We start from the raw sequence: 12324 nt of genomic DNA on the forward strand, positions 1-12324 counted from the left end.
AAGAGCTATAAATATTAACGTACTGAAGTCCGACTTTGTCAGAGATTTTACGGCAGCACAACTTTTGGGTATTAAAGCCATTGTTAGCTAGGAAAGTCATTATCTGAAATGCTTACAAGGACAAAATCAATGGTGAGTAAAAGAGCTATGCATCAAAGTATCTGATTTATGACTAAGAACTTGGGTGGCCATCGATTAAAAACTTACAGACAGAAAGGTACTGAAGGTTCTCCCCAGCCACCACCAAGCAACTCTCAGAACCAGCATCTGGTTAACTTTCAATATTTAAACAGGTGCTGTTTTATTCTGGGCATGTTTAAGTTCATCAGCAATCATTTACAACACTGGGGGGCCCTCAGCTGGTAATGTGAGAAACTAACCTATGCTACGTGCAGAAGGTTTCGTTGTCCACGCTTGCAGAAAAACATTAGTCTATGTTAAAAAGAAGAAATGAGCTGATGTTGCATTTTAATTTAATACAGCACAGACTAAGCGTACTATTACCGCTAGAGCAAAAGCAGGTGGGATTAAACCAAGTTCAAAAGTGACTGACACGTGTGCACTGCAACAGCTGTGCTTGGACCCAAATTTATCCATCCCCCCTTTTTAACTAGTTGCTACATCCCTCAATTCTAACCCTTAAATGTCAAAACAAAAACAAAACAGGTCTGTTCCAGGGACGCTTCGCCATTTCCTTCTCAACCATGTTAGTCTCGCAATTCAAGCATATGAGCACAAGTTTTCGAACACATCAGCTTCTGTCTGGGATCGTTTGATGGCCTAGGATCACTTGATCCTGGGATCATCTGATCCTGATTGGGAACCTGGAAGAGAAGTAACTGGATAGGTACAAAGGTTTATGGCACAGCAACAGTTAGGCGGCATCATTGTTTTGGTAGTGCAATATAGCACCATTATATAGAGATGTTGTGTCTGTGCTGTGTTTGTTACAGCGGCAGTAGATGCTGGGCCACAATGCAAGACTGGGGAATCTTTTTCAGACACACTCCTTTCTGGGCAACTTTCCAAGGGCCACATGCTGGTGGCGGGTGGAGCAACGAATGGCAATTTTACCATTGTACAGTAGGCTTGTTTCTACACACACCCCTCTCCATCCTCCATCCGGACAAGTAGGAGGCACTATCAGAGTTCAAGTCACATACCAGCCTGGCTAAACTACTTGGGGTGGGAAGGAGGACCAGTGAGAGAGGCAGCCTGGGGAGCGAGAGGCATAACCTGGGAAGAGGCCCAAGAGCCACACAGAGACCCCAGAGGGTTGTATTTGTCTTCTAGGCCCAAGGTGCCCCATACCTTCCACAAGGCACCACCCACTAGTTTTATTACAATATATGAAGACCACAAGAAGCTGCTCAAGTCTTGGCCCATGGTTCAGTTCTGCTGCTGAAGCTAAGGGTGCCTGATGCTACAAGCTATCTAGATGGGAGGTAACTGGGAAATTCTTTGTACGCCCCTTAGAAAAAAGTAGGGTGCAGCATAGCAATCAGCAGTTTGAGCTACAAATTTGAAATTCTCCCAGTTGAATCTCACCTCTACCAGACAGGTGGCCTTAGACAAGCTGTTCTCTGTGAGCCATTCTCTCTGTCTGCCATACAGGGACTACAACTCCTTACAGGCAAGGACAGCAGACAACGTAATTTGGACATTGCACAAAGCGCTATAAATGCTGACAACAAACACACACAACACCCCTTCACTTGTTAAGTTTCCCCTTCCGCTGTTTTAGTGAGAGAGTATGGGTCTTTGCCATATGGATGAATTTTCTGCTCATCTGAAATGGCTGCCAAGTTAAAATAATGGCAAGAGAAAAGCTTAGGGAATGTGGACCTTAATAACTTCCGTTTCCAAACAATTTGCACACATTTACCCTGCTTGAAGGGACGCAGGTGGCGCTGTGGGTTAAACCACAGAGCCTAGGACTTGCCGATCAGAAGGTTGGCGGTTCGAATCCCAACGACGGGGTGAGCTCCCGTGGCTCGGTCCCTGCTCCTGCCAACCTCGCAGTTCAAAAGCACATCAAAGTGCAAGTAGATAAATAGGTACCGCTCTGGCGGGAAGGTAAACAGCGTTTCCGTGCGCTGCTCTGGTTCACCAGAAGCGGGTTAGTCATGCTGGCCACATGACCCGGAAGCTGTACGCCAGTTCCCTCGGCCAATAAAGCGAGATGAGCGCCGCAACCCCAGAGTCGTCCGCGACTGGACCTAATGGTCAGGGATCCCTTTACCTTTACTACCCTGCTTGAACATCAGAGGTACTAATTCATATTGCAGTGGGGAGGGAGTACTCCTGTTGAAGTTTCAGCCAATTAGCCCTGCCCATTTCTAGAATACTCCATTCCAACTCCCATCCAGGTTCTCTCTCTCTCTCTAACCATCATTCAACATTATGCTGTCACTCAGCATAACCCCAAATTGTTTGTCAGCAGTCCAGCTTTAACTACATAGCCATCACAACGCAACATAGATACTGTAGGTGTGTATGTGGTTTTTTGTGTGCATCTATGAACACACACACCTGCCTGCTCCGAGACTATTTGATATATGTGACCCAAATGCTAGCCAGTTCCTGTTTGTTTTCTGTTGCCTTATTAAACATTAGCTGTAGTTATATTTCTGAAAACAAGATAAAATTGATTGTGTCCTTCAAAACAAAAGCCACATCCCATAGATTATAGGTTATAATAATAATAATGAAGCCTAATTTGCTGGAACAGTAACCGCATTAACTCAAGGAACATTGTAAGTAGGCATTTGTTTCCATTAGCCCCTCTGAGAACAGACTGCCAAGAAAAATAGAGACTTTGGGAACAACTCTGAGATTTCGATTCCTGTGGCCGATGGAAACCAGAAGCCTTTGCCATGTTGAGACTAGTTCCCTGGGAAAAGTGAGAACTGATTTTTAATGCTTGAGCACCACCCAGTAGCCAGCATATGAAATAACACTCCTCATATAGGCTTCAATGGTAAAGAAACTTACACATAATTGACACACAAAATGGAAGGTATATAGTACCTCATCCCGTATGAATTAATCAAAAAATAATATGCAATACTCAGTTGGAATATTATGAAATGCCCAGATGAAAAAGGGAAGTCCAGTTTGTTATCAATCAATTCTACACCACTTCCAGGGCTAGGGCTGCAGCAGCTGGTGTGAAAATTGTCTGCAAAGGCAAATCCTCAGCTCAGGGCTAAAGGAATAATACACTATGAATATATAGTAAGGTTAATTTGCCCTTGCAGGTATAGCATGCAGGTACAGACAATGCTGTTCAAACTGCAGTAACTGCATTAATAACCAGGATATGAAACTAGGTTTTATCCATAAACAAAAACTCAAAAGGGGAAAACATTGTTTTGTTTTTTACATTGATCTGGTTTGCATGACCTGCTGAAGTATTTATTGGCTATGGCTCATGCTTAGGTTCAGCGTGGTGCAGGAGTAAACAGTCCCAGGAAAGACCGAAGCAGCTGCAAGCATTTCTCTGTGGTACTGGTGAGCCATAGCTTGGCTGAATGTGCTGTGCAGACCAGGCCACAGATTCAGGCCGTGGTGAAAATGGAGAAGTAGGGAGCCAAAGTAACTGCAAGTTGCAGGCAACCAAATCACATCATTTTAATAAGGAACCTTGCAGCCCTCTGCAAAGGACTGAGAGAATGACAAAGAGTAAGTTTAGCTATTAGCTATCTATCTATACAAACGCACACAAGAACACACATTCAGAACTTGATTATTCTCCCACATGAAGATATAACTGCAATGAAAGCACAGCACTGTGGGAACCAGAGAGATGCTGCACCATGTATACAGCTTACATGCTAAGTCTTGGGCAGACCAGCTTCAGAAAAAGCCACACTTTGACCCAAGACCTTTTATAAACTGCAGCCTTAATGCTCTTTCTGCTGTTGATTATACCTTCCATATAAATGTCAACAAGTAAAATGATAGAATTGTAGAGTTGGAAGGGAGTCATCTAGTCCTACCCTCTGCAATGGAGGAAACTCAACTAAAGCATCCATGACAGATGGCCATCCAACCTCTGCTTAAAAACTCTCCAAGGAAGGAGAGTCCACCACCTTCTGAGGGAGTCGGTTCCACAGCTGAACAGCTCTCACTTTCAGAAAGTTCTTCCTGATCCTTAGTTGGAATCTCCTTGAAACTTGGATCCATCGGTTTGTTCCTACCCTCCAAAGCAGGAGAAAACAAGCTTGCTCCATCTTACACGTGAAAGCCCTTTAGATATTTGAAGATTTGACTAAGAACGATAGTTTGTATCTAACCAGTGTCTCGCCAACTGAAGGTTTTTTTGATCAGGTGGAGGCTTCTGTCAGTAGAATTGGAGCCAAGGCAATTTTCGGGTACCTCCACCCCCCAAAAATCTGCTCCAGAGTTTGAGAACCCTACACAGAAAAGTGTCGGAAGTGTTAGAGGGGATTGCAGGAGGAAGGGGACTGGCTCTTTCACTTGCAGAAGGCTCCACTGAAGCCATCATGGAAGGACACCCATTGGCTAGAACCCATGGGATGAATCCTAAGTTTCCGCACTCCTAACAAAGTCTTTGCATCCAATCCTATTGTTTCCCAATTCTCATATTATTTTGACTAAGTATCAGATCATTTGCAGCTTAGGAGACATGGCAACATGCCTCCTTGGCAAAAAAAACCAACACCCCCCCTTCAGTATATTGTTTCTTCCAGCAGTGCTTGGACAGATCCCTGCATAGGGCACAGCTAATTTCTGAGCAAGAACATTTCACTCCAATTAGTACGGAAAGTAGCTCTGTCACTGTGACAAATGACTACTGTTAATCTATAAAAGGTCTGTTATGATTTTACATTTTTGCACCTTAAGTCCCAATTCTTGGCACAAGAGACACTTGCTGCTAGCAGAGAATAGTTTCAAATACCTTTCTTATTAAGTAATGCAATTTAGTGTCTTTGGAAACATAATTATACATCCATTTATATCACTGCTCCCATGTATTTTAGTCACTTTATCAGGATAGCAGTTTCAACATTAAGCGTTCCCTGAACCCATATTTGGTATAACTGCTAAAGACATGCTTATACGGAGAAAACGGGAAAGTCTGGACTATACAATTTCTTATTTTTCACTGTCAAGAGCAGTCTTGCTAAGAAAAATGTCCACTTTTTAAAAAGTGACGGAATAGAAAAATACTTTACTACTTGTAATCCTAAGAGACAGAAGTTATAAGATCTAATCTTAGCAGCTATTGAGATGTTAAACTTTCCCCTCCCTTTCTGTGCTTGGAACTGAAATTTTTTTGGGTGGAATCCAACGCAGTGCTAAGTCTTTCATTCTGTCAGAACAAGGACTTCTCCTAGAGCAATACAATGTTCTCCACCTCTCTTCCCCCTGTGAGCCCATTAAATCGGTTCTAGGGGTTCCCTCAACCCTCTGGAGCAGACCTGGGGATGGTGTGGGACATGCATAGATAGGAGGAATGGGGGGAGAAGTGCTACCAGGGCACAGCAGATGCTCTTTATATCTGAATTTTAAAAGAAGAGGTACTCCAAACACACTCAGTTTTGTTATTGACTTATAACAGTCACCTCAAACTTTTCCATCCCTGTATCTTAGGTATTTAGCTTTTCAGAAATAGTGATTCCTGGACACAGGGCTGCCTCCTTCATTTTAATGGACAGAGCATCCTTTTGCACACTAGTAGTGGTACACACCTCTGAAGCTAAACGAAGCCCTTGAGAACAGGGGAGTTCCATGTGTATATTGGAGCTAATATGGGGCTCCAGGTTGGGGAAACCATCTTTAAAAACACCCCCCCCCTGAATTCTCTCCAGACATAACTGCAAAACATGGTTAAAATGAGCTTCAATATTATTTTAGCATTGTATTTAGTTGGCAAACCAGAATCCAACCCTCTTCGGGTTTTATGCTCCTCGAGTGAGGAGGAAAACAGGGACATGCAGGTACCTCTCCTTTGCACAACCACCCTCCATGCATTGGAAACCTTCTCTACTTCAATTGACATTCATTCAATCACACACACACACACACACACACACACCAAAAGGAAAGTGTTGGGAATAGGCAACAGAGAACAGAGGAGTGGGGTGAACAACTGAAGAGCACTTCAGAAAACAGGATTTTCAAACTATGATTTGGACTAATGGTTGGAATCAATAAACCATGGTTTTGAAATGATAAACCATGGTTTTAAGTTACGGCTCTCACACTGCTCCCATGAGCTCCTACATCACAGAAGCAAGGGCTAAGTGGGTGGAGAAACAAAGTAGAGAAACCAGGCTTGGCCTACACATTTCTAATAATAATAATAATAATTTATTATTTATACCCCGCCCATCTGGCTGAGTTTCCCCAGCCACTCTGGGCGGCTTCCAATCAAGTGTTAAAAACAATACAGCATTAAATATTAAAAACTTCTAAACTCGAACCTTGCCTTGATGCAATGTCTGAGCTGCACTTTATAAGTTAAGGGCTACAATCTATGAGGAATTTTTAAGACGGCTTCAGAGTACAAATACTGATAATGCAGCTTAGACACCAGGTCTAGTTAATCCTTGACCTCTATAATAGATTCTGCCTAGTAAATGACTGAGTGGGAGGAATCCAGCACAGAAATAGAAAGCCAAAAGAGAATGCAAAGTCTGGCAGCAACACTCACCCATCATTGGAACATGTCAAAAATTCCTCCTTTATTTTGGGATGCCAACATCCTGAATTCAGCATCGCTGTGTGTCCCTAGAAAAAGGGAAGCAAAGGTGTGCATATTAAAACTCCAGGCAGAATTATTTTTGTTGCCTTCCTTTCTTGACATTTCAGTTGGCAAGTACCAGGTACCCTCATTATTAAATACAATGATGTGTTCTGCAAACTGTTTCATCAACAGCCCACATCAAAGCTACAATACACAGGTATTTTACATTTAAGAGTTGTCAACTTTTCTGCCCCAAGCTGTATCTTCTTTCATCTCTGCTTATTCCATTTCAACATCTATATAAAGCACTACTACTAGTAGTAGTATATATAAATCACTACAACTATACAGGTGTCTCCCTGTTAACATGGGGGTTACGTTCCTGGGTGCTACGTGTATACGTGAAATCGTGTATAGTGGGGAACACCATCTAAAAAGCCTGTAAGACCCTCCAATTGCCTCCAAACCTCCTTCCTCAAACTTCAACTCTCCACAGGTCTCAAAGGTTGGTGCAAAGCCTCCTGGGATTGCTAGCCATTTTCCCGCTCTTTTCACGCCATTTTTGCAGTTTTCCTGCTCTTCTCAGGCTATTTTTGCCCTTTTCACACCCTTTTGCAGTTGTTTGATTACAGTGGTAGCTCGGGTTACAGACGCTTCAGGTTCCAGACTCCGCTAACCCAGAAATATTACCTCGGGTTAAGAACTTTGGTTCAGGATGAGAACAGAAATCGGGCTCCAGCGGCGTGGCGTCAGCAGGAGGCCCCATTAGCTAAAGTGGTGCTTCAGGTTAAGAACAGTTTCAGGTTAAGAACGGACCTCCAGAACGAATCAAGTTCTTAACGTGAGGTACCACTGTATTTCCTGGCAAACGTTTCAGGACTGTGTAACTAATCTGTATTAAGCTGGTTCCTTTTAATGCAAGAGCAGGGACACTTTTTCACCCCAGAGGCCTCACTCCCTTCTGGGGGCTGCATGCCAGTGGTGGGAGGGGTCAAAGGCAATAGTGAGTGGAGCAACAAACGTGCCCAGCAGAATGGTTTCTACATGCTCCTGCAAGTTCCTCACTATCCTTCATTCAGACGAGCAAGAAGCATTTCCTTAGTCTCCACTGAGAAAAGGGAAATGGTATGGAAAGTCACACTGCTCAAGTTAAGCATTCTTTTGCTTACCTTGGTGTTTGCCATGTCTACGATGTACTGGTCTCCTTTTACACACTCCATTACAGGGAAGCCATCTCTGTCAAGGACTTTGGCTTGGGAGTTGCCCGCAACAACAAGAATGACATCCCCTGTGCTGCTGTACTGCAGAGACTTGATCTGGTGGCTGAAAAATTAAGGGATGACGTTTCAAACAGCATTACTGTTTACACTGTGTCAGAGCACTGGAGGGCTGCGCTCGTTTTAGAAAACATAAAACGAAGTAATGTTTGCCACCACTTTTCTACTAGGAAATAGTACAGTGGTACCTCGCAAGACGAATGCCTCGCAAGACGAAAGAGTTTTTTGTTTTTTTAGTTGCTTCGCAAGACGAATTTCCCTATGGGCTTGCTTCGCAAGACGAAAACGTCTTGCGCCTTTTTCTTAAAACGTCAATGCATTCCTATGGGAAACCGTCAATGCATTTCCTATGGGAAACCGTGCTTCGCAAGACGAAAAAACTCGCAGAACGAATTAATTTCGTCTTGCGAGGCACCACTGTACTTCATTTGAAAGCAACCAGCTAACAAAAAAACCTGGATCATAAATGGTAAGATCTAACTACTTGAATGTAGCTACCCTGACCGTAATCCAATGAATGTTTCCTGTGGAAGCTCCCAGCACCAAAGTTCTCCAAACTTCTTTCAAGTTGAATACTTTGAAGGAAAGAAGTTTGCTTTCTAAACTCAAACGAGCTTCCAGTGGGACTGAAGGCTCTAGTACACATGTGAATCCCTGGATTTCAGCCAATAACAATATAAATCTATGCAATGCAATTAACACACACAATTAGAGTCATGTTAATAGACATCTGCTGTTTAGTGAAGCCCACAGGATGATGGGAACCTAGTTGCATATCCCTGTGGACAGTTAATTCACTCCCTAGCTTAACCCACCTGCATGTAGACAAGACTGGACCCCAAATTAACACAACAGCAATTCAAAGGGACAAACAACAGCAAATGCATCATAAGCTGTGAGACCCAAAACCATATTAAAAAGCTAACCTGCAATCTCAATAACCATTTGTTTAGGCTCCTCTACCAACAGATGTCAAATTACATATTATGTACGTCGCTATCACATTACTAATCCTCAATTCATGTCACAAAATATATACATTTCTTCTTCCCAGAATTTGCAGGCTGACATTTGGGGCAGTATCCAATAAAGTAGTTCTGCTAGCACAAGGATTTCTGCTTGCTCAGCGCAACTTACTCTCCCCTCTCCTCTTCCTGTGCCCCTGCTGAAATCTGAGGGGAAACCCAGAACAGATTTTTTTTTTTGGGGGGGAGGGAGGGAGGGGAAGTTCATTTGTGCTGTGTACCACCCTTTGTGCCAATTGATTCAAGAATGGAAGTCACTATTCTAGGCCAACTAACTGAAATCAAAATTGTTTTATCTTGGACTTGCTCCTAACAAGCTGTCAGGGAACTGCCATCGGAAGGACAGGAGGTGCAAGGGCTCTCTGAGGCTGAGAGAGACGCAGCAGCGGAAGAGGGAACCAGTAGGGGGAGAGCAGGAACTTCAAGGGAAGATGAGTCGGAGGAATGGCTCAGAGACGCTTCCAGCAAAAACAGCAGGGAGGTCTCAGGACCTCCCATAGGGACACCTATTCCTCGCCGGAAACTGTCATGCCGAGAGTCCAGAAGACGTGTTTCCGTTAAGGAGCTTTTATGTTGGAAACGATTCCGAAAGCAACCACTTTCGGATTCTGCTAGCGATTGACGCAGCCATGCTGGAGGGGCTCCGTCACAGGCAGAGGTTTGAGAACTTGATCAAACTCTGAGGGACTTGCAGTTTACGCACAAGCAGCTCTTCATCCCATCACAGCAATCCGAAAGTCACCGAAAGCTAGCTTGTGACAGGGAGAGGCATCATGAGCGAACCAGCCGGAACCGGAGGAGCAGGAGCAGCTGGAGGAGGTCCAAGCCTGGAGGAAAGGTACAGAGCGTTGGAGATCCAGCTTGCCTTGCAAACGGCGAGGCTGGAGGAGAGGAGGGCTCAGGATGCAGAAAAGGGGAAGGAGAAAACCACCCCGCTCACCAGAAAGATGCCAGGATTGGTGCAGAAATTCGGGGGGGACCCCAGAAACTATCATGCCTTTAGAACAGAGATGCAATACGCTCTCAACCTGCAGTTTGATGACTTCCCCGACGAGGAATCGCGAGTGGCTTTTGTGATTAGCCATCTCGAATCAGGGGCGAAGGACTGGGTTAGACCCCTGATGGCAGCGCATAATGAGATCCTAAAGGACACGATGAAGTTTTTTCGTGCCATGGACCTAATGTTTTCCAGCGACATTGAGCAGGGGGTGGTGCGAAGGCAGTTAATGGCTTGCAAACAGGGAAGCCGGTCTGTCCGTGAGTACTGGACTGAGTTTACTATGTTGATTCATAGATTGGGGTGGGACCTATCAGCGGAACCCATTCAGATGCTTTTCGAAGAGGGTCTCTCTTCGTCCCTTAAAGATGAACTTTCCCGGGGCCCCAGGGCGGAGTCTATGGACCAGCTGACTAAATCCGCGCTGGCCATAGGAGCGCGCCAGGAAGCGAGAGCTTTGGAAAGGCGGGAAGGAAAAGGAGAACGTTGGAGGGAGCTCCGCATTCCAGACATTCCAGAGCCGCCTTTCCCGCCAGCAGAGCCGATGGAAGTTGGAACAGCGCGGGCGCGCGCAGTTTCAAACCTCAGTGAAGGGCGGAAGAAGGAGGGAAAGAGCGCCAAGAAATGTTATCTCTGCCAAAAGCCAGGACACTTTGCCAGAGTCTGTCCACAGAGAAAGGAATGGCAAGGGATGGCAGGAGCTGTTGGGGGAGAAGAGGAGGAAAGCAAGGAGCAAGTAAAAGCCAACGCCTGGCTGCCACCGTCGGGGCACAGCAGCCAGGCCACAAAGCAGTGAAAGTGCCCACGCCAGAACCTCCCAGACCTGCTTTAGTGATAGAGGTGTTGCTAGAGCTGCCAAACGGACACCCACTACAGATCAAGGCGCTTTTGGATTCAGGCAGCTCCTGTAATTTCATGAGTAAGGAGTTTGCAGCTGAGCACCAGATACAGACCATCCCCTTAAGTAACCCCCTGCAGGTGACCACGATTGACGGCAGAGAGCTGTTGGGAGGAGAAGTGAGCCAACAGACAGTCCCGATGATAATGAGGGTGGCAAGGCACACCGAAAGGATAGCGTTTAATGTGGCCACCTTGGGAGGAGCTCCCATCATTTTGGGGATGAGCTGGCTGGCACTACACGATCCTCTAGTGGGCTGGCATCAGAGGGTGGTCTCCTTTGGGTCGGCGCATTGCCTAGAACACTGCAAGCAGGGGAAGGTTCCAGGAGGAGCCAGAGTCACCCTAGCCGGGATGGAGGTAATGAGTAAAGGGAAGGTGCCTCCGCAATACGCAGATCTGAGCAACGTATTTAGCGAAAGGGAAGCGGACAAACTGCCGCCGCATAGATCCTTTGACTGTCAAATCAACCTACTCCCTGGAGCTCAACTCCCAGTGGGCAAGCTGTACGCCATGTCAGACAGGGAGATGCAGGAGTTGAGGGAGTTCATTGACAAAAACCTGAAGCGAGGTTTCATCAGAGAGTCCCGAGCGGTGGGGGGCAGTCCAGTGTTTTTTGTGGACAAAAAAAACACAGATAAGCCGAGACTTGTAGTAGACTTCAGGGCCCTAAATGCCGTGTCGGAACCCCTGGCTTTTCCTATGCCCCGAATTGATGACATTCTGACCAGGGTGAGGAAGGGGAAGATTTTTACAAAACTGGACCTGAGGGGGGCGTACAATCTGATACGCATAAGGAAGGGGGATGAATGGAAGACCACCATGTTCACCCCTTTGGGAGCATTTGAATACCTCGTAATGCCCTTCGGTCTCCAAGCAGGCTCAGCATGTTTTCAAAGTTTTATGAACCACGTCTTGGGACCTTTGCTCTACAAGAATTGTGTGGCCTTTTTAGATGACGTGTTGGTGTATTCGGAAGATGAAGAGCAGCATGTGAGGGACGTGCGAGAAGTGTTGGGCCGGCTACAAGCCAATCAGCTGTGGGTGAAACTGGAGAAGTGCCAGTTTCATACCAAGGAGGTGGAATTCCTGGGGTACCGCTTGTCAGACAAAGGATTGGCCATGGATCCCGGCAAGGTCCAAGCGGTACTGGAATGGAAGACACCGAAGACCAAGAAGGATGTGCAAAGATTCCTGGGGTTTGGGAACTTTTATCGGAAGTTCATCAAGAACTTTGCACACTTGACGGCGCCCATCACCGACTGCCTCAGTAGCAAGAAGAAATTTGTTTGGACGGCGGAGGCGGGGCGAGCATTTGAAGAATTGAAAAGGGCTTTCGCCTCGGAAGAACAACTTCTGCATGTGGACTTACGGAAACCCATGAGAGTGGAGACAGACGCGTCTGACCGGGCG

The 12324-nt window shown here is 45.6% G+C and overlaps 1 protein-coding gene across 1 annotated transcript in view; it reads right to left on the reverse strand.

Moving 5' to 3' along the window:
* The window catches only part of WDR70 (WD repeat domain 70), a 114883-nt gene that overhangs the window by 74226 nt on the left and 28333 nt on the right, over positions 1 to 12324 (reverse strand). The window contains exons 8-9 of the mRNA XM_083402878.1: positions 7885 to 8038; positions 6683 to 6759 (exon numbers count right to left, since the gene is read on the reverse strand). Of these exons, the coding sequence (XP_083259004.1) occupies positions 6683 to 6759; positions 7885 to 8038 (231 nt within the window). The remainder of the gene's footprint in view (positions 1 to 6682; positions 6760 to 7884; positions 8039 to 12324) is intronic.

Source organism: Podarcis tiliguerta (assembly GCF_965153285.1).
Source record: "Podarcis tiliguerta genome assembly, chromosome: 11".
NCBI lineage: Eukaryota > Metazoa > Chordata > Lepidosauria > Squamata > Lacertidae > Podarcis > Podarcis tiliguerta.